This window comes from Lupinus angustifolius, chromosome LG04 (genome assembly GCF_001865875.1).
Source record: "Lupinus angustifolius cultivar Tanjil chromosome LG04, LupAngTanjil_v1.0, whole genome shotgun sequence".
NCBI classification, from domain to species: Eukaryota; Viridiplantae; Streptophyta; class Magnoliopsida; order Fabales; family Fabaceae; genus Lupinus; species Lupinus angustifolius.
In genome coordinates, this window is record NC_032012.1 from 16,183,944 (window position 1) to 16,207,843 (window position 23,900).

The 23,900-nt window shown below is 33.1% G+C and overlaps 1 protein-coding gene across 3 annotated transcripts; it reads left to right on the top strand.

The window, feature by feature from the left end:
* Positions 684 to 8,121, top strand: LOC109346018 (hydroxypyruvate reductase). 3 transcript variants are annotated; one of them, XM_019585356.1, is made up of 10 exons: positions 684 to 933; positions 1,750 to 1,888; positions 3,473 to 3,617; positions 3,775 to 3,902; positions 4,803 to 4,874; positions 5,288 to 5,417; positions 5,516 to 5,622; positions 6,151 to 6,192; positions 7,697 to 7,909; positions 8,018 to 8,121. In XM_019585356.1, the coding sequence occupies exons 1-10, from the start codon at positions 791 to 793 to the stop codon at positions 8,084 to 8,086; spliced, it is 1,188 nt and encodes a 395-aa protein (XP_019440901.1). In that variant the 5' UTR covers positions 684 to 790; the 3' UTR covers positions 8,087 to 8,121. The 3 variants fall into 3 exon arrangements, with proteins under 3 accessions (XP_019440901.1, XP_019440903.1, XP_019440904.1); XM_019585358.1 differs by having other exon boundaries at positions 766 to 913; positions 1,745 to 1,888; XM_019585359.1 differs by lacking the exon at positions 684 to 933 and adding an exon at positions 1,542 to 1,614.

The window sequence follows — 23,900 nt, forward strand, 5'->3', positions numbered from 1 at the left end:
AAATTAATGAGATTAAAGTTTTAAAATTATGAAATTAAATTCAGGTTGAAATCCTCTAGATACATATAGTAGTGGAGGTTTAAAGCCTCAATGGTAAACATTACAAAGACCTCCTCAAATAGTGGAGGTTAAAAACCTCCACAAATAAACCGCTACAAATGTGTAGATACGAGAGGTTTTATAAAACCTTCGCTAAACGCTTCTAGAAGTCATAACTGTGGAGGTTTTTGAAACCTCCGCTAGTTATATTGTGGAGGTTAAAAACCTTCGCTAATCGCATAAAAAACCTCCACTAAATACCAAATCTGTTGTAGTGTTAGTTCCATGGGTCTTTCCTTCTTATAAACTCTTTCACTCCTCCCCGTATATCCAATGTGGGACTATACACTTGAATAAACCCAATAGGATCTAATGGGCCGTGTGGTAAGCACAAACTGAACTATTATGTAGCCTTTCATTAAAGAAAGAGGAAATTGGATATGTGAAGCCGTTGTTTAAGAATAAAAAATAAGATGGGATTAATTAAATGATTTAATTTTAATTTAAAGTTATTTGTGTTTGGTCAAAATAAAAATAAGAAAAAAAAATAAATGCTTCGATATTTTATGAATTTTATATACCACTAGTGTAGTTTTGTACAAATCTTTCTTTATAGTGATAAAAATAAATCCTGCATATTAGTTAACGAAAATAATGAAGTGTGCTTATGTTTGATGTATTATATTCTCATTTTTAACATTAGAGACATGCATTATCTTTGTGTAGCCACAAATATCTCTGTTTTGGAATTATGTACAGTATTTGTAATTATATCCATCGCTGCAAATCAGCATCAACAATTTTGACTTCTGCTCAGTCTCTGTATCCATTATCCATCATTCCTCATTCTCACTCTCAACCTACATTTCACACTCCCAGATCCCTCACTTACAGGTAACTAACTAACAAAACAAATAAAACACTCTTCAGTCCACTCATCTATTTTTTGCCAAGACGGTTAAGATTTCATTTCTAAATCAATTGGTAACGAAAGGAATAGCCGCCAAAAGATGTATTTAAACTATTCCAGGAGAATGCGATAGACGATGTGGACTTACTTTCCAACAAATTGGGTTCCTCTAACCCTTCATATTTACTTTTGTTTGAGGATTAGAGCACATTCCATTAAGGGGTTGATACAATAGTGTAAGACTTTGCTAGATCCCAGAGAGATCAAAAGGTCAAGGGTTTCATTACTGGGACCGACACTTGTTGGAGGGGCAGCCACACCCCCGAAAAGATTAACCCCTTATCAAAAGGTGAAGATACCCTTGTTAGTACACAAAAAAAAACAAAAACATTCCAAAAGTTGATGAGAGAGTATCTGTGTTTCAAGGAGGGAGTGTTAGTAGAATTAGTATTATGATATTTTGGTCAAATCTGTCATATCTATAACTCTTGTTCATGTTAGTGTTTGCATAAATTTCTTTAATATTTAAGCCTGGCCTGGTTTTTTGCGCCAAATACTGGAATTAGTTATCATAATTCAATTCGCATTGTTTGAGAGTTTGACTTAATATGTTGCAATTGAGCCGTAGTCCCACTAGGTTGGTCGGCCACATAGATCGAGTAATGGTATATCAAAACGTTAATATATAAATCATTCATAATCGTTGCCTATGGCTTTTCTTGACCTTCCTTTGCCTCTAGAATTTGGACTAACTTCAATTTGATGCACTCTTCTTATTGCTGCATGTTGTGGTTGTCTAGGTCAGATCTCATGGAGGGAAATGGGAACACAATAAAGGATGTTGGGAAACGGATCACTCGTGTTTTGTTTTGTGGACCTCATTTTCCTGCTTCTAATGAATATACAGCAGAGTATTTGCAGAAACATTCATGTATCAAGGTACCTTCATATTATCTCATATATTCTACCTTTTGTTTTAATTTGTAAATACTCTATTTTTTAATGGAAAAAGAACTATGTAACAAAGATTAGGATTGCACTACCAAAAGAGCGTTGGTATAGTAGTATAGTCCCTATCGGATCTCCAGATGGACTAAAAAGTCAAACGTTTGATTCTTCTGAGCAACACTTGTTGGGAGGAGCAGTCACGTATCTCAGAAATGATTAGTTCCTTACCCAAAAGGGCGAGGAGATACCATTGATTATACCAATAAAGAGTAGAAATGCACTATGTTTTAGAAGAGAAGAGACAAGTACAAAGAAAGAGGATAAGACATTTTCATAAACAACTGAAATCTATGTAACAAAGCATGACAATCCCTCTTCATATCTAACAAAGAAATTAGAAATATACTTAAAAGATTATGGGCAATTGGGCAGAACATCAAAGGGGTGCTAATAGAGTAACCCAATGAGTTATAGGGTCAAAAAGGAGTCATTGAAGATTTTTCCATTCCTTTCCAACCAAAGAACAGCATAAACAAAGCTTTGTCACAAAATCTTTGCTTCTTTACGAGAGCCGAAAACTTTGAACTTAATATGGAGAAATTTGTACAAATTCATAGGACATATTGGGACTCTCCAAAGATCCTAAACAACTTGTTCCAAATAGAATTCACAGTGAACAACTCAAAAAAAGATGAGTCTCACATTCTAAATCTAAGCCACAAATATTAGGAGACATAGCAGTGAGAGGTTTGCAGTTCTGGAGTATGTTATTAGTGTTAAACTTGTTATGAACAAAAATCCAGAGAAAAACTTTGATCTTTAAGGGAGATTTGGATTTCGAAATGAGTTTATCCAAAAAGAAATACATCTCCATTTGGTATTGAGTCAAGATCTGTGGAGGACTCCTTTTCAGCTTTCACGGTGTTTTTTGATAATAGTAGACAACATAGGTTTGCTTTATTAGCTTGGGTGTCTGTCAGGTGGAGTATCTGACTGAAGAGGAACTCAATTATTTTTAATGATGACAGGCCTGATGCTAGAGGTGGTGGATCTTATTAAAATTTGCTAGAGGTGGTGGATCTTATTAAAATTCGCTAGAGGTGGTGGATCTTATTAAAATTCGCTCTTGACAGTCGTTTAATAGTTTTTCAGAATCTTTTGTAACACTTTTTGATTGGTGTGTCATGTATGAGCCCTTTACATTGTATTGCTCTTGTCATGTAATGGTTTGAATACTTCTGATACTCCCATCAAAAAAAGGAATGAGTCAATAATTAAAATATGATTTATGAGAAAACTCCCTAAGAATCAAGATCCAAGTTCTCAAGTAAAAACAGAAGAAAGGTGAATAGAGTTAAGTAAAATCATAAGAGACTCTAACTTTCTGACCTCTCCATCATGCAAGTTTCTATGGTGATTTCCTTTAGGCTCATTCATTATGGCACGAAATAATTCCGAGTAGTTATGTTTAAATTAAAATGGGTAGTATGCCAATCTAACATTACACAATCTTTGCATTACGATGAACACATTTAATTTTTGTTGAGTGAGATATGATGTATATTGCATTTGCAGGTTGATGTTCTACCTTTGGAGGATGTGCCCAAGGCTATTGGCAATTATCATGTCTGCATAGTAAAAAGCATGAGGCTAGATTCAGACATAATTTCTCGTGCTGTTCAGATGCAGCTTATAATGCAGTATGGTGTAGGATTGGATGGTATTGTAATTATTGTCGGTTTACCTTTAGTGAGAAATTTCATAAAGCTTTCATTTTTTCTCATTTATTACAGGATTAATTTTGCATTTTACTTTATCCCCCTCTTGCTAAGCCTCGTCTTGATTTTAAATTGATAATTTATGAATTTTCCTCCAAGGTGTTGATATTGACGCTGCAACAAAGCATAGAATCAAAGTTGCGAGGATTCCAAGTGATGGTACTGGAAATTCAGCTTCATGTGCAGAAATGGCCATATATCTAATGCTGGGTCTCCTCCGTAAGCAAGTATGGTATCTTCCATTTTGAAATAAAAATTGTCCCCTCCTTTTTATTTGTCAAAGGGTCACCTTCCACTTTTCTGAATTATATGCAACATGATTTTAGTGGATTTAAGGTGAAATGCAGTTTTCCCCTATCTTGTAGTATGGGCTGTAAGAATCAAATAACTAGTGTATATGACATATTTTTCTATTGATAGCCTTTAAAGAGATCTACAGAGTTCTCATTAATACTTTGTACCTTTTGTCATTCATATCAAATTTATCCATCTCTTTCTATAAAAAATTAAAAATCCATGTTGTAATTAACATAAGAATGCATATAACTTAGGAAGTAATTTATCAGTTATTAATAGCACAATCCGGACAGCAAAATTAATAAAGAGGGGTATATTAGAGATAACACAGCCATTTATGTGTCTCCACCTTATAGATTAAGCTTTTGGAATAGTTGGTTCATGACATGCGAACTGTGGGAATTTCTTAGAGCTAGTGTTATCTTGAACCCTATGCAAGAGTGGATTTGCTTTCACTGAATATATGCACAATATCTTTTCAAAATATCAAATCTTGTTTTTAATCCATGCAATGGTCTCTGATGTTGAATGTATGGTTTTACCATCTTCATGTACCGTATGGGTCATAAGGGTGTGTTTATATAGCCTACACTATATTGAACCATGTGAAAGAGAGAATTTGTTTTTTAAATAAAATATTCTTTTAAAATTCTTTCATAATTAGGAATCAATCAACACAATCATTTTCCAGCTGTGCACCTGGTTACAACAAATATATTGCCCATTGATTTGGTCTTAACTTGCTTAGTTTACATACTGCTTGAATTTTTGCATCCAAATATTTGCATTCGTTTCTGTTTGACTTTTGAATTTAATTTTTTTTCTTGCAGAATGAACTGCAAATTTCCATACAGCAGAAGAAGCTTGGAGATCCAATTACCGATACTTTATTTGGGAAAACAGTGAGTACATTTATTCATCGTGGATAGCGACTAATAAGCCTTGCCACATTGCATTCTTTTTGCATGTCAACTTTTTTCATAATGGTTAGATGCATTGGTTAAAAATGAACTAAACAAATGACAATAGTGATATACTATTCAAATCCGGAACTTCAGTTTTAGGTATAACTAGTCAGAGACCTTCTAAGACACCCAGTGGGAGCATTGCTTAGTACCTTACTATCATCCTTATCACCGCTGTTGTCATTTATACCTAAAGATTTTATCTGTCCTACACAAATAGATGTGGTATAGTTATATTGAACAATATAAGGATAAAATAACCATGAAGATGCAATATTTTTTCTTTATATATTTTGTCTTGCTTGGCATAAATTTTACATGGTGATACTACCTTTTTATGACAATTTTAGATATTCATTTTGGGCTATGGAAATATTGGAATTGATTTGGCAAAGCGTTTGCAACCATTTGGTGTAAAAGTTATCGCCACAAAACGGAGCTGGAACTCATGTGCACAACACACTAGCAAATTAAGCAGAAGTAACTTTCTTCCCAGTTGATGTGGATTGTTACTACTTACTAGTAAATAAGCCTAGTTTTCTTATAGTTCTTTGACATGTTCTAATTATTTGTTGAAGATGGTATTGATGATCTGGTTGATGTGAAGGGTAATCATGAAGACATATATGACTTTGCAAGGAAAGCTGACATTGTTGTTTGCTGCTTAAGATTAAACAGTGAAACGGTCAGACCTTTTCGGCTCTTTCATTTTTTTTCTATTATAAGTGTACGAAATCATTTTTTTTGGTAGCTTTTTTGTTTTAGCTAATTTGGTTCCACAATTTTCCCATTATAAGTGTACGAAATCAGTGAAAATGTATGAGATATAATAGATGGCTGGTACAAATGTTGGCAAGTTTGTTTTTCTATGGTATATGGTCTTTTAAGTTGGTAAACACGCTTCTTATTTTGTGTTTTATTTTATTTTCTTTCTCGTGTCAAGCTAAAAGGAAAGTTCCACCACACGAACATTAGACCGGTGATACTATATGGTACTAAATGCAAGGTAATAAAGTGCCAACAAGAGCATAAGATAAAGAGAAAATATAAGATCATGATTAGTTGGACAAATCTGCTTGTGTTCAAAAGCTTCAACTATATTTAATTCTGTTTTTTTTGTAAAAATAAAAATAAATGCATGCTATGAACTAAACATAAATTGAATAGACTTACTTTTTGCATACTTATTGACTTGGATAGGATGTTTTTTCAGGCTGGTGTCATAAATGATAACTTCATATCTTCTATGAAAAAGGTTTGTTTGCCATCTTAAATAACTTGTGTAACTCTATTCGTGGCCAATAGTCTCTCAGTGTATAAGATGGAAGGACTTGTGTCAATGTTATAGTATATATATATATGGTATCCATTCAGACACTAGCGTAGTATTTATTTCAAACTGCTATTGAATTACTTGAGAGGATAAACTTTTCATGAAAATCACTGTTGGATTAAAAGTAAACATCATGAAAATCATACTGATAAGAATGAATTATAAATTATTTTATACTCTTTCTGTATTCCATAAGAATAGCATACAATATAATTGTAGGTCTCACACAAATGTAATTGATGCCGTCTTCACTTTCTCCATTCCATAATTGCTACCCAATACTGCCCTTCTTTACTCTTTTTACTCTTTTGTCATACACATGTAATTGCTTTCTACTACTAACTGCATTTACTCTCTCTATACATATGTTTAATTGTGGGTCTATCAATACCCTTCAATGAGATAAACCTTGTCCTCAAGGCGAAGGAAACCTCTACCGGGGTCCTTTGCTTGAAGCATGAGAACCAAGCTATGCTTGAAGGAAATGAACTCACAAGGCCCCAGTCCCATTGCTAGAAGCAACAATTTTTCCACTGCAACATGCAGCTTCTTCTCAGTAATCCTGCACTCTACTGGTATATTCCTGTTCAAGTGCGGAAACTCCACCGTGGTGGTTCTAGTGAGTAGGATGGCTTGTGTTTGTCCCACTAGCGTCTTTTTTCTTCAGTAAAATGAGTCGGGCCCATTAGACCAGAATGAGATTCATGTCTATTTTATGATTGAGGGTCATTGTTCAACTCTAAACATGCTCCAATCTTCTCCTTTTCAGAAGCACCTTTTATTCACATCACCCTTTTTTTCATTTCTCACTACACACTTTCAGAAACATGAGTCTGGAAGTATATTTGGGAAATATAATAGTGGTAAAAGAAACCACCATAACTCTCATTTTTAAAACCAATTCCATAACGTCAGAAAAGGGTCTCAACTAGTGTAACTCTTGTTTTGCCTTTCTTCTTTCACCCCTTCCTGAGAGTTCTTTGGTGCATACAGAAACCAACTCCGGCATTTATCCATCTATATGAATACCAGTGCCTGGTTGTGAATGTAGTGGCATTCTTGATTACACCTACCATTCCTAGTTGCTGCCTCTCTCCTCTCCGTCAACATCATATAATCTCCTCCGTCCACCTTCGCCCTATAGCTTCCGTTCCATTATCCATGCACATTATTACCATCTACAGGCTCCCTAGGTATGTAATAATATTAACTACAAAATATGGTAGTAAAGTTCAGTAGCAGTGATCCAATCACAAATAAAATGGAAGAAAAGTCTAGACACAGATGTAGGTAGAAAAGGAAAATCAGAGTTGCAAGTTTAGTCTCTGCCCTATGGCCAAGTTCAATATGTTGTGGTTTATATTGATTGCTTCTAAGTTATAACTTTTGATGATATTTTTCCTAATCATATATTTTTATATTTCAGGGTGCCCTTTTGGTGAATATAGCTAGAGGTGGTCTAATTGATTATAAGGCAGTGTTCAACCACCTTGAATCAGGCCATCTAGGAGGGTTAGGCACTGATGTTGCATGGACTGAGCCATTTGATCCTAATGATCAAATATTGAAATTTAAGAATGTTATCATGACTCCTCATGTTGCAGGTGTTACAGAATATTCTTATAGGACCATGGCTAAGGTACATTTTGCTATAAATATCTATACTTTTTTCCTCTATAAATGTTAAGATAAAGAGAGATCAAAGGAACTTAGTCTGATATTTTTCTTGGTTGTTGTTATATTGCAGGCTGTTGGTGATGTTGTTCTTCAACTTCATAATAGGCTTCCTTTGACAGGGATAGAGTTGGTCAATTGAACTAGTGTAAGGGCATCAGTACCATTTCTAAATAATCCAAATCATTTATTTATTAATTATCATTGACTGTTAAATGAATCCTTTATCGACGAAGTACTGGTCAATTCTACTATACCATGCTCGAGGAGCTTGCTTCAAGCCATATAGAGCCTTCTTCAATCGTAGCACTTTGTTTTCGTTGCCCTTGCTCATGAACCCTTCTGGCTGCTCCACATAGATCTCTTCTTGAAGTACTCCATTGAGGAATGCAGACTTGACATCTAGCTGGTAAATGCTCCATCCTCTTTTTGCTGCAAGAGCTATTAGAGCTCTTATAGTATCTAGACGAGCAACTGGAGCAAATGTCTCATTATAGTCGATTCCTGGTTGTTGGGAGTAGCCCTTGGCTACTAATCTCGCCTTGTGCTTCTGTATAGTGCCATCAGGATTGAGCTTTGTTTTATACACCCATTTTACTCCGATGATGTCTTTATCTTTTGGACAATCTACTAGCTCCCACGTGTTGTTTTTCTCGATCATCTTTATCTCTTCTTCCATTGCCTTGACCCATACTTCTTGCCTTGATGCTTCTTCAAAGCTTCCAGGTTCAACTATGGCCAAGTTGCATGTCTCATATATATCTACTAAGGATCTTACTCGTCTCGGAGAAGATTCTGGTGAAGATTGTTCATGTGGGAGTGTAGTTGGCGTACCTGGATCTTCTGTTGCTTCTTCTACTTCCCCAGTTACTTGTGGTTGTTGTGTTGGTATGGAGATGTTGTGTCTCTCAATCTTGCCTTCATTCCAGTTCCAAGCGTCACTTTCATCAACTTCAACATCTCGACTGATGATAAGTTTCTTCGTTTCTAGATTGTATATGCGATAGCCTTTTGACTGTGTGCTATATCCCAAGAAGATGCCTCTTATCGTCTTGTCTTCTAGTTTGTGTCTCTTTTCTTTTGGGACATGTATATAACAGATAGATCCAAAAACTCTTAGATGTTTAGCTGATGGCTTCCTACCGCTCCAAGCTTCTATAGGAGTTTTACCTTCGACTGCCTTTGTTGGACATCTATTCATTATGTAGACAGCTGTGTAAACTGCTTCGGCCCAAAAGGTGTTTGGCAAACCTTTCTCCTTGAGCATCGATCTAGCCATCTCCATGACCGTGCGATTTTTCCTTTCAGACACCCCATTTTGTTGTGGAGTGTAAGCAACTGTGAGTTGACGCTCTATGCCTTCATCCTCACAAAATTTATCAAATTCGTGAGAGTTGTACTCTTTGCCACGATCGCTTCTGAGTACTTTTATATGTTTCCCGCTTTGCTTCTCGACAAAGGCCTTGAACTTCTTGAATATTCCAAAGACTTCTGATTTTTCTTTTATAAAATAGACCCATGTCATTCTAGAAAAGTCATCAATGAAGAGGATGAAATACCTGTTATTAGTGAGGGATGGCGTCCTCATTGGTCCACATACGTCAGTATGGATGAGCTCCAACAAGCGTTTTGCTCTCCAAGATTTCCCACTTGAAAAAGGTAGTCTATGTTGCTTCCCAAGTAGACATCCTTCACAAGCTCCTTCATTCTCTTGGATGCATGGAAGATCCTTCATCATTCTTTTATGATATAATAGCTTTAAGGCTTGGTTATTAAGATGACCAAATCTTCGATGCCATAGCCATGATTCATCAACTTGAACCTTCATAGCGATGTTAGTAGCATATTTCCAAGTTATTGGAAAACTTCTATTTCTTTTCTCCATTTTAACTTGGGCTATTTCAAACTTTCTATTATTGTCATATATATTGCATGTATCTCCCTCAAAGTGGAGAGAGTAACCTTTTTCCATCATTTGGCCAATACTCAAGAGATTTTCTTTAAGGTTAGGAACTAGTAAGACATCTTTGATAAGTCGCGTACCTGATTGTGTCTCCACCATGACAGTGCCTTTGCCTTTAGACTCAACCATGGTGCCATTACCTAATCGAACTTGCACTCTGACAGACTCATCAATATCTTTGAAAATGCTCCCGTCCTTAGCCATGTGGTTACTACAACCACTATCCAAGTACCAGTTTTCTTCTTTATCACGACTACAGACTTGGTTGGCATAGAATAGTTGTTGGTCATGTTTGCATTCTTCAGTGAAATTGGCCTGATGATTATTTTTGTTGCGACAATTTTGCTCTGAGTGCCCAAATCTTTTGCAATATTGGCATTGTATCTTTCCTCGATATCGACAATATTTTTCTGAATGGCCTGACTTCTGGCATATGCCGCAAGGAAGATATTTTGCTTGATTGTTTCTAGAGAAATCTTTAGAAATCTCTTTGTTTCTAGAATGTTCCGCACCAATATTATTTCTTCTTTGATATTCTTTATTCTGAGACCTTAGTCTGAGCTTTGATTGAAAGGCATTTTCTAGTGAACCTTCATCATGCCTACTCAATCTTTGCTCATAAGCTTCTAGAGAGCCCATTAGTTCTGTTACTGATAGAGTAGACAAATCTTTGGTTTGCTCAATCGTAGTAACTATTGAGTCATATTTTTGGGGAATTGAAATCAGAATTTTCTCAACAATTCTTTTGTCAAGAATATTTTCCCCATAGGCTTTCATTTGATTGACTATTTCTTTTATTTTAGAATAATAGTCTTTTATGGTCTCAGACTCTTTCATCTTAAGTAATTCAAACTCACGCCTAAGAGTTTGAAGTTTAATGGTGCGTACCTTATCACTGCCATGAAACTCCTCCTTTAGTGTATCCCATGCTTCTTTGGCACTTGTAGCTCCCATTATTCTTGGAAAGATAGTTTCCGCCAAGGCTTGTTGTAGAATAAATAACGCTTTTGCATCCTTTTGCACATTCTCTTTCAACTCCTTTTTCTGAGCCACGGTAAGAGTTGAAGTATTCTCTGGAGTAGTGAATCCTTCTTCTACAATATCCCACAAATCTTGGGACCGGAAGAAAGTAGTCATTTTTGTATTCCAAAAATCATAGTTTTCTCCAGTGAAAATTGGGATAGGAATTGATGATGATTGAATAGTGCTAGCCATAGCTCAAAGTGTATAAATATGGTTTAGTTTGGATGTGAGATTCTTGGAGATAGTTGGAAATGGATAGAGTAATATTCTACGCCCAGTGTATGACCAAACGTAGCTCTGATGCCACTGATAGTATTTTAGAAATGGAAGTTATAGTAGTGAAAATAGAAGTGGAGAAGCTTTGGAGCTACACAACTTAGAATAATTTGCTTCTTATTTGGATGCTTTACAAATGAAGGGTGAGTGCCTATTTATAGGCTTTCTACAACACTTATGAATTTCTAGATGGTTCCATAAGTATCTAGTATACATTTTTCTCAAGATTTCTAGATACTTCTTTAATTATAATACTAAATGCCTATAATAGAATATACTAGAAGCTTAGGATAATTCTAGATATTATGGTACAATCATCACTACTTATTTCTACACAAGTGTGGAAGCTTCTAGAAAGTGTGCATCAATATTTTATCACTATGCTTGAAGGAAATGAACTCACAAGGCCCCAGTCCCATTGCTAGAAGCAACAATTTTTCCACTGCAACATGGAGCTTCTTCTCAGTAATCCTGCACTCTACTGGTATATTCCTGTTCAAGTGCGGAAACTCCACCGTGGTGGTTCTAGTGAGTAGGATGGCTTGTGTTTGTCCCACTAGCGTCTTTTTTCTTCAGTAAAATGAGTCGGGCCCATTAGACCAGAATGAGATTCATGTCTATTTTATGATTGAGGGTCATTGTTCAGCTCTAAACATGCTCCAATCTTCTCCTTTCAGAAGCACCTTTTATTCACATCACCCTTTTTTTCATTTCTCACTACACACTTCCAGAAACATGAGTCTGGAAGTATATTTGGGAAATATAATAGTGGTAAAAGAAACCACCATAACTCTCATTTTTAAAACCAATTCCATAACGTCAGAAAAGGGTCTCAACTAGTGTAATCTTGTTTTGCCTTTCTTCTTTCAGCCCTTCCTGAGAGTTCTTTGGTGGAATACAGAAACCAACTCTGGCATTTATCCATCTTTATGAATACCAGTGCCTGGTTGTGAATGTAGTGGCATTCTTGATTACACCTACCATTCCTAGTTGCTGCCTCTCTCCTCTCCGTCAACATCATATAATCTCCTCCGTCCACCTTCGCCCTATAGCTTCCGTTCCATTATCCATGCACATTATTACCATCTACAGGCTCCCTAGGTATGTAATAATATTAACTACAAAATATGGTAGTAAAGTTCAGTAGCAGTGATCCAATCACAAATAAAATGGAAGAAAAGTCTAGACACAGATGTAGGTAGAAAAGGAAAATCAGAGTTGCAAGTTTAGTCTCTGCCCTATGGCCAAGTTCAATATGTTGTGGTTTATATTGATTGCTTCTAAGTTATAACTTTTGATGATATTTTTCCTAATCATATATTTTTATATTTCAGGGTGCCCTTTTGGTGAATATAGCTAGAGGTGGTCTAATTGATTATAAGGCAGTGTTCAACCACCTTGAATCAGGCCATCTAGGAGGGTTAGGCACTGATGTTGCATGGACTGAGCCATTTGATCCTAATGATCAAATTTTGAAATTTAAGAATGTTATCATGACTCCTCATGTTGCAGGTGTTACAGAATATTCTTATAGGACCATGGCTAAGGTACATTTTGCTATAAATATATATACTTTTTTCCTCTATAAATGTTAAGATAAAGAGAGATCAAAGGAACTTAGTCTGATATTTTTCTTGGTTGTTGTTATATTGCAGGCTGTTGGTGATGTTGTTCTTCAACTTCATAATGGGCATCCTTTGACAGGGATAGAGTTGGTCAATTGAATTAGTGTAAGGGCATTGGTGCCATTTCTAAATAATACAAATCATTTATTTATTAACCATCATTGACCGTCAAACAAAAATAATATAAATCAATAATAGATGATGTGTTAATTGTGTAAAATTAAACAAATTTTATACTCTAAAATAAATGTGTGATGAATTTACATTGGTGAATGAATATTCAAATCTCAGTCCTGGGTCCTTGTACCCGGGAATGAAGAAATATTAATAACGTTATTTTGGATTAATAATAAAAAATATTTTTGAATATATAATATAAATATTTATAATATATATTTAAAACAAATCCATATATTCATGACATTAAATAGGTCGGTTTGGTAAGTCTATTCGGTTTTTTATAAACTTGATCTTGTCAGTTGAAGTATATAAGTTTTTTAAAAAGCTTTTAGGCTTCTTTTGGTTGCAAAAAGAAAATAAGAAAAGAGAAAGAGATGAGAAAGAAAAAGGGGTATTGAGAAAGAGGAAAAATAGAGTAGAATTTTGTGATGTTTGGTAGAAGAGAAGAAGGAAAGAAAATAAAGAGAAATATGTAATTTCTTGACTTTCTTCTCTTTGATTGGATAGAAAGTGATAAAAAAAAGATGTTATATTTTGAGTGACAAATATATCTAAACAAAGGAAAGAGAGGAAAAAATTATTTTATTATTAATTAAAAATAATGGTTATAATTTTAAATTTTATTATATATATTATATTATAATTTAAATTGTTTTTAATTAATATATATTTTATATCTAAAATAGATTGATGTAGGTTACTAATATCCTAAGTTTTTTGTGAAGAAGATAATGCTTCTGACCTTGATATAGTTTTGATGAAGATACCAACATTACATAAAGAAGAAAAACAAGAATACTTATGAAGACAAGGAAGATAAAACTTCAAGGAAATAGAATATAAGTTTATAGGTACCTCTATCTTTATACTTTATTATATACAAATAACTAGTAATGCTAAAAAGTATTTTAAGAGAAAATTAAAAACTATAAGTACAAATGAAAACAATTTTCAAAATACTATGTAATAGGTTGCTATGACTAAATAACAAGTTACCAGAACTAAGTAAAAGATTAAATGAGTGAGAAACGGGTTACCCAACAAAAACTGAACATAGTAATCGATTACACACATTTGAGTAACCGATTACACATTTTAGTAATTAGGTATTTAGTTGAGCAGAATACTTGGGTAATTGACTACATCCTGTGAATAACCGATTACACTGTGTGATAATCAGTTATTCATTTGGACAGAATGTTTGGGTAATTGATTATATGTGCGATAATCAATTACTCAGTTAGACAGAATGTTTGGGTAGTCGATTACATCAATGTTGTAATCGATTATTGAGAGTTGTTGCACCAGTTTTCAAATTCAAACTGCACAACTTTCACCCCAAACGAAATGGTTTCATTCCAATGGATCCTACCTTTTCATAGAGGTGTTATGGCTGATTGGAAAACATATTTAAAGGCATTGAAACTCATAATTCATAACACACAACTCATATACACAATCTAAACATTTCTGAAATACTTGCTTTGCACTTTTTGCAACTTGTTCAACTTTCAGAATATATTTTTTGAAGTTGTCTTAAGTGTTGTTTCAAAGTGATTTAAACTTTCTGAGCATTATTATTAAATGTATATAAAGAGTTATTAGATTGCAAGAGTTCATAGTTTTAAATATTGTAAAGACAATCATTGTCATAGTTAAAGTTTTCCATTCAATTTGTTGAATTAGTTTCTTTCACAAGGATGTGATAAGAAATGGGATAGAGTCACTTGGAAAATTTGTTTTTCAAAGAGTGATATAGGTATTAGAGAGTGGGTAAGGTATAAGGAAATCTCATGGTGAGAATTTATAATTGCTGCTCTTAATATCTAGTGAAGAAATCTTTTGAACTGCAAGAGTACTGGACGTAACCTTCAGTGGACAAGAAGGTGAACCAATATAAAAATATCTTAGTACTCTCTTATCTCTTATCTCCTTAAATTTGTTTGATATCTTTATGCGTAAATTTTTTGCTGCTACTAACTCTGATAATTGCAGAAAAATCTGACAAAAATTTAAGACAACTAATTCACGATCCTTCTTAGTTGTCATTTCAGTCTTACATTTTTTACATTGTCACTACATCATCTACCATTAATTTAATCATCATTTACTATTAATTAAAACTAAAAGAATGATGAATGATATACAGAGTGTGTATAAATCTATTTACAATGTCATTACATAGATATTACATCCTTAATTCAAACAAGTAGAGAAAAAAATGAAAGGTATATTTAATATTTTATACATTCTAATATCTTTCTCACCAAATTAGAAGATAAAGAGTAGGTCTCACACATTTTTTACATTCTAATATCTTTCTCTCTCACAACCAAAGAGGAGAAATCCTCCTTTTCTCTTTTATTGTTTTATTGAACTAGTCTAGTTGAGTCAGATTTTAAATAGGTCATGTGATAAGTTCTTATTTCTAACATATTGATGTGTTGTGTCTTATAATTTTAAATGAGTATAATATGTATGTACGGTAAGTATAAAGATTTATATATAGTTAATGTATCATTTATCATTCATTTGTATTTTATTAAAGAGTGATTAAAAATAAACATTTGATGATGCAGTGACATTGTATAAAACTTACACTTTGATTATATATACTCAAAGTATAATATATATATATATATATATATGTATTTTCTCATACATTTTCTCATTTTAAATTTGTGTATCCCCGTTTTGAATGTACCATATATACATTTGTGGATTTATCCTCTTATATTTATATTCTTTTACAATTGGCTTCCAAAATAATTAAATAATAAGCAAGTAAATCAATGTATGCCATTTTTTAATTTTATTTTGCCTGCCTTGTATTTAAAAGGCAACACTTGGTGTTTCAAAGATTGTATTAATCAACAATATGCTAATTTAATAGTGTAAAACCCTATTAGATTTACAGGTAAACTAAAAAGTTCAAAATTTATTTATTTGAAGAACAATTATACATCCCATATTGAATTAATTCCTTACTCATAAAATAAGAAAATATCATTGATTACACCAAAAAATATACATGCCTTAAGTCCTAGGTTGCATTATATCGGTCCAACCATGCTATTTTAGTTTTTAGTGCAACTGAAGAAGTTTTGACACCAATATTGCAACCACTAAAAGTTCATCAAATGGATAAAATTTGATTTGAGTTTTGGTGATAAAATCATTAACTAAGTCCGGATGAAATATATAAATTGGTTTGTGAGATCATTTTACTCTATAACATGGTTGTCAAAATCACAATCCTATTCATAATATTGCACGATCCTATGATTCTGATCCTCAGCCGATACTCGATCTTAGTCTTAGGTACACTTCCGTGGGATCGTCGTGTGGGTGCATAAAACTAGTAGAATTGACGAGCCCAATAATCCCAAATCTCTTTCACTCTACGCTTCAAACCTCTTTCACTCTATCTTTGCTTCAATTTCTCTCCATTTCTCATTGTGCAATTATGCAACATTCTTCACTTTCTCTCTATCTTTATGATTCTACTATCATTCGTAATAGAGAAAAAGCTAATCAGGTTATCCGTAATTTGATTTGTTGAACACCCTAATTTTTTATTTATAAAAAAATATATGATGAGTTGTTAATTCATTGTCTTTTTTAACTCATGAATTTAATTAAAACGTGAAAAGTATGAGTGATTGTGAAACCCTATTTTTTTTACTTGGAACTTGTACATTTGAGTTATTTTGCTATTATGACATATGAGTTTGTTGAAAATCCCAATTTTTTATTTATAAAAAATATATGATGGGTTGTTAACTATGTTAAGTCCAATGTCTTTTTTACTTGGAACTTGTGTAGTTGAATTATTTTGCTATTATGATTTATGAGATATGATATGTATTACCATTGTGACTTGAATTTATGTTATTCATGTACACTATATTTATAGTTATGAATTGGTATTCATATATATATATATCATTACTATCCCTTATGTGTTAATTAACCAAACCGGAAAGAAATTTGATATAGCAAATATACCCGAAAAACTTAAGGTAGTAGGTGAAGGCACATTAAGGAACCATTGATAGTGATAGAAACACTGAAGAGATAATAAACACTCCAAACTCATTATACCAATTTTATATATAATCTTTTGGACGAATATGCCTAGAGTTGTAAAAGGCTTGTGCCAAACGTTTCAGATGTTTGTGTGAGGGAAAGGTGATATGGATTATGGAGTGACTTGTAGAAGAATTAAGAAAAATAAAAAGTTGAGTTCTCAAAAAAAAACAATATGAAGATATTATTATGTACTCTATTCAAATCACTTGAGCAAACCAGTCATCAACATTAATATAAATTTATCAAACAAACAATAACACGTTGATCTAATGGTGTAAGACATTGTTAGATCTTCATAAAGACTAAAAGATCAAGATTTGATTTCTCTAAATGATACTTGTTAAGAAAGATAATCACATATCTCAAAAGAGATTAATTCCTTACCAAAAAATGAGAAAATATCTTTAATAATACCAAAAATTTACAACACAACCCAAGCTGGATGGCACTATGTGGTGGTTAATTGGTGTGTTTCTCCCCATTATGGAATTCATAGTACCTCTTGGGATATACTTTAAGCATCTCTTTGATAGAGGTGAATTAGGATGGAGAGAAAAGGGGGAGAGAGGTTAAAGAGAAAGAAAAATTTTGTCCACTTTGGCTGGGAAGAGAAAATGAGAGTAGAGAAAAAATAATGGGTGAGAACTACCATAAATTTTTTCATTCTTATTTTTATTTTCTATACTTATTGATTTTAAATACTACTAATATAGATAAGTCTCTAAAATATAAAAAAATATCAATTAAAAAAATTAATTGATATTATAATAAAATCTATAATTTAAAATTATAACATATATTTTTAATTAATAATAAAATAACATTTTTCTCTATCTTTTTATTTAAAATTATAACATTATCTATCTCTTTTTAATTTATATCAAACTAAACAAAAGAGTAAGAGAAAAAAATATATTTTTCTCTTCATTTTCTTTCTTTTCTTATACCAAACATCACAAAAATCTATTTTATTTCTCCCTTTTCTCTTTCTCACCTTTTTATTTCTCATCCAACTTTACGTTCCAGATTAGACCACCATAATTTCTTATTTGATAAATATATGAAGTATATAAGTAAAATTATGAAGACAAGAAAACTACTACAATGTACATGTAATAGATTAGTGTTACATTATAAAAATACTAAATATGTCTTACAGCATATAGGTATATTTAACTGTATTAAACAGAATATTAAAAACGAGTAAAAAGTATTAGAAAGAAAGGTATCACCGCCATCCATGTTTAATGCCTTGGAATTTCTAGGTCAATACTAAAATATATATAATAGTGAGAACCTATGCAATTTCAAAAAGAGAATAATTAATATGTATTGTTGAATTTTATTTGATTGGATAAATATACATTATTTTTTAAACGAATTAATGTACATAATTTTTTAAATGATCATATGTTGACTAAATTTTAATTTAACTATAATCGAGATGTATGGTTATAGCACTGTTTTCACTTATAAATCTTACATGTAATGTCAAAGATTTGCATATATCATCATGACAACTTGGGTTAGTTTCACAGCATCAAGGGGTATTCTCACAAGTGATGGAAACGAAATTGTGAATGTATTGTCTTTTATTGAGTATTTATTAGTTGTGAAACATTTATGCAATTTTAGTATGTTTTATATACATTCAGAATATTAAATTTTATTTCCAATTATGACTAAGTATAAATGGACGATGAAGAGTATAGAGACAATATAAAAACTCACTCTATCAATTGTATATTTTTCTCTTATTAGTTTTCCCTCGGTAACTAATATTTTAAAATTCAGGTCTATATAAATTTTTTACTCTTTACATGCAAAAAGCAAAACAAACAGTGCATATTTAATTTATTTTAGATTCTATAATTTTTTTTATGTCATTTCCTACATTTGTATTTGTTTTGGATTTTTTATGGATGAGTTTATAACATAAACTATGTGTGCTTGAATATTTAATTTTTTTTATTCACATGAGATTTTTAAAGTTGTGGAACACATTTTGAAATATCAAATCTTATATATATTTTCACTATGTAAAGGATAATACCACATTTGACGAGAAGCTTGTGGCCACTAGCTTCTTGACAAGTTATAGTTTGCATCTAATAATGTTGGGACAACAATCTAATTAGAAAATGTAACGAGGGATCACATTTTCTTTTTGTCCCAAAATTTGTACCACTATGTATGTTTTTAATTAATCGAAAAATATATATTTAATTCATATTTTACTTTTCTGATCAATCAAAAAGATATGATACATGAGATAATATAAACTTTGAGACAAAAGATTTCCTCCCATATAACGGGATACACTTAGTCAAGTTGAATAACCCATCAACATGAAGAGATTCTCCTAAAACCAATACCATCATCCTCTACAGCCATAAGGACCAAGTTAAAATAACTATGTCAAAGTCCCATAGAGATTTTGCATTTTATTTTGCTCCAACTCCCAAACTCGTCAAATATTTGATCAGGTTCAATTCCTTTGGTGAACAAACAAATTCAAGCTTAAAATGAAACTCATTTATTTAAATGAATCAAGCTCAAATTTTTACCTTTGATATTAAATACTTAAAAAGGAAGTGTTTCAAGAAATGATTTGGTTTTTAAAATGAAATCTTGTTACAAAATAAAATAAAGAATTAATTTAACTCTTGAAATACACATCTAACCAAGTTTGATTTAAATTCCCATTGTAGGAATCGAAAATTTTATCCTCCTCACTTCATTCATTTTAAGATATCCCATATTAAATTTAGTTGGTTAAACCATCTGATCAAATTGAATGATTTTATGTATAATTAATAATTTTTATCTATAAATATAAAATTTTATATAAATAATAATTATCATAATTATATTGAACTAACTCTCCATTTTTTTGTATCAAAGTAAAACAAAACATTAGTAGAGTACACTTGTCGAATTATTCCGATTTAACTATGTTTAAACGGCCAAACCAAAATTTCTTCAATTCAAAACAACCTAACCACTCATTCAGCTAAGACTTCACACCAAAACCATTTTCAATTTCGTTATCGATCAGACCGCACTATTCTCACAACACAAAGTGATGAAGTTTTTATAATAAATTTAATTCAATTCTTGTGTTTTAATCTAAACATATAAATTGACTTGTAAAACAATTCAAATCAATACAAAACAATTCGTTTCTAGATAAAATCAATGTCAATTTTTATGAATAGCAGGAGGATATAAGGACCTAGAATATACTCTAAGTTAATGCCCTTTTATACTAATTAAAATAAGCAATATTAGAATTTATCAAATATTTTTGGAGCAGAAAATAACAAGAGCATGCCTTTTTTATGAATATAAATTATTAGCAATTTTCAGCTAGATGTGTTCCCTCAATTTGCAACAGAAAAAAAAAGGAGAATCCGCGTAGAATTAGTGTTTTAAGTATGACATCATGAACAAGTCATCATTAAAACAAAGGTTATGTTCATTGAAACAAACATTAGTTTGGTAATGAATAACCTTCTTCAAGACATTGTGTTCTGGTATTTTGCATTAGCTGTTGCAGTAAAGTTGGATTGCCAGTAACAATAGCATCAACATTCTCAAACAACATCTTTTGCATGGATTCCTCATCATCAACAACAAGAACCAAACTTTAATCCCACTCGATTCGTGATATCTGCTGCGACTACTACTACATCATACTTGATTCGTGATATCTGGAACACATGAAGATTCTAGACTAGTTTAACCCAATCCAGATTGTCTTGGAACTATAATATCTTTAATATTTGGTTTGATGTATCATAATCTATGCCTGCTAGCTTGTAGGAGCAGCATTGAGCTGGCAACACTTCACAGCTACCTCATTATATCATTTAATGAATGCTCATTTAATGAATGCTGCTTTGTTTTTAAGATATGAAATAGGGGGAAGGAGAGATGATTATAAAGAGTTCAATCCATCTCTAGTGACATAGGACATTAACCAATCAACAATACATTAGGGACACTATAGCACAGATTAAAGATTAAATGAAATTAGATAGTCTCACCTTCTTTTACATACAATGAGTATTACACACAAGTAATATGTCTATTGACTGTTGGAACTCTCAATAAACATAAGATAATAGAAACTGAGAACACATGAAAATCTAACACAGTTAAACTTCTTTGAGAATAAGATGGTAGTTAAATCAAAATGGGTCTAGGACTTCAGGTAAGTCTAATGGAAGGGGAAAAGTTAACCAGGTGGGCCTAGGTAACTAAATAGGACTCATAAAACTCAAATAAATCCACTATTTTTTTTTATAGAAATACCATATCATAATTCATAACTATTTGCCTATTGTCATGTAAATTCTTTCTCAGGGTCCATCATGCTGGTGTAAGAACTGGCACTCAAACAGTACACGTTCTAATAACTCCAAATAGAGAAATATTTTAATAAATCAAACTAAAGAAGTCCACATTAACAAATAACTATCAAGGTGTGGTTATATTCAAGGTAGCATTTAGCATATTAATATAAGCATAAGCTGATAACATTGGTATCCAAAAAGAACAAGAATATAGAAGGAATAAAAAAAGAAATGCCCCTAACCCAAAATCAAGGTGATTCTGTTAGGGTTCTAGAGAATTTTATTAGAGAAGAATTGAATTACAAGAAGAAGTGTTTACAATGGATCCCTCGATCCTTTCCCTCACATAGTCACACTGATTCCCCAATCAGTTTCCACTAATAACCAACTAACTTCCCCCCCCCCCCCACCACTCTAACTAACAATAACTGCCCTAGGGGTATAGTAGTAATTCTGCTACCCTTTAACCCAAACTCCTCTATTTCCTCTCTTATACACATTCTTAATAATATGCCTCTTGGTCTTATCCTATCAATACCCCCCCTAAAAGAATTAACTTGTCGTCAAGTGAAAAGGATGGAAACTTTTCTTGAATGGCTACTACTTCTTCCCAAGTAGAGTCATGGTTGGGAAAGTCCCTCCATTTGACTAATACTTCTAGGTTCCCTTGACCATCTTCTATGCTGTTAATGAGATCCTCTGGGGTGACTTCTAACTCCAATTCTTCATTCAACATGGGAGGTAGTGGTTGAGGTTGATGATGAGGTTTTAAAGCCCTCTTTAGAAGAGAGATATGAAATACTGGATGAACCTTAGCCTGAGGAGACAAGGCTAGTCTGTATGCCACAACTCCTTTCTCCACCACTTGATAAGGGCCATAGTACATGGGAGCTAGCTTAGCATAAGGTCTGTTAGCCAAGGTTCTGAGTTTATAGGGTTGCAACTTGAGATATACCCAATCATACACTGCAAAATCAACATCTCTCCTATGTTTATCAGCTTGTTGCTTCATTAAGTTCTGTGCTTTCAACAAATTTTGTTTTAACTCCGGTAGGATAACATCTCTTTGACCATACAAAAGATTCACCTCTTCCACCTTAGAAGGAATAGCTCCTGCCTTCAAGAGTGTAGGTGCTTTTCCACCATACAATGCCTTGAAGGGAGTCATCCCAGTTGCACTATTATAATTCGTATTAAACCAAAATTATGCCCAATGCAACCAATCTAGCCACTATCTAGGCCTAGGACCGACAAAACACCTCAAGTAGGTTTCCAAACACCTATTGGCCACCTCAGTCTACCCATATGTCTGTGGATGGTAGGAGGTACTAAATTTCAGTTGAGTTCTAGCCATTTTAAACACTTCCTTCCAGAATTGACTTAGGAATAGAGGATCTCTATCAGAAACTATGGATGAAGGGAATCCATGTAACTTTACTACTTTTAGGAAGACAATGGCCATATCCTTGGTTGGATAAGGATGTCCTAGAGCATACACATGCACATACTTAACGAGCCTATCCACAACAACAAAGATGGTATCCTGAGCTTTTACCTTAGCTAATCCCCCAATGAAGTCCATTGAAATATCCATCCATACTTTTTGAGGGATGGGCAGTGGCTGCATCAACCTTGCAGGAGATAAAGTGGAGTATTCATTTATCTGGCACACCTCACACTTCTCCGCAACGTCCTTGATATTTGACTTCATTCCTTCCCAATATTTGACTTCATTCCTTCCCAATTGGAGTCTCATGGCATTCTGCCATGATGATAGGTATCCTATTAGAATCCTTGGACAGGACTAACCTCCCCTTGTAGTAAAGCAATCCATTTCTCAACCCATAGTTAGGATGGGCAATAGGAGAGATTACCTTCTCTTGGATGATTCCCTTCCATTTAGGATCCTGTTGTAATTTCTCATTCCAAGTACCTACCTCCTCACTTGATAAAGCAAAAAGTGCAGAATACATTAGTCTTCTTGAAAGGGCATCTGCCATTGAATTTTCCCTTCATGACTTGTACCGTATATCAAAATCCAACCCTACCAGCTTGACTGCTCACTTAAATTGCTCATCTGAAAACAACCTTTGTTCAGTAAAAAACTTTTAACTTTTTTGGTCTGTCCTATTGATGAAGTGCATGCCCATCAAATAGTGTCTCCACTTCTGGATTGCTTGGACTAATGTATTAGAATTTGATGATGTGAGGAGAAGAATCAGTGCAGAAGAAAGTGAAGAAGAAGAATGCTCTTCTATGTGATAGAGAGAGGGAGAGAGAAGACGAAGAAGAAAGAGAGAGAGAACGTAAGTGAGAAAGAGAAATCTGATTTCTATTAGACAGGCATAGGGGCCAGATACATTAAAAAGGGAAAAAGGAGATAGTTATAATACAGTTACAAAAGTAGTTTAAAACAGAATTACTACTAACTGAACTACT

Excerpts from the sequence above, each read along its gene's own strand:
- LOC109346018 (XM_019585356.1), top strand. The coding sequence starts at position 791 with ATGTACAGTATTTGTAATTATATCCATCGCTGCAAATCAGCATCAACA. Across the intron at positions 1,889-3,472 it reads AGAAACATTCATGTATCAAG|GTTGATGTTCTACCTTTGGA; the intron begins GTACCTTCATAT and ends TTGCATTTGCAG. Across the intron at positions 7,910-8,017 it reads CTTATAGGACCATGGCTAAG|GCTGTTGGTGATGTTGTTCT; the intron begins GTACATTTTGCT and ends GTTATATTGCAG.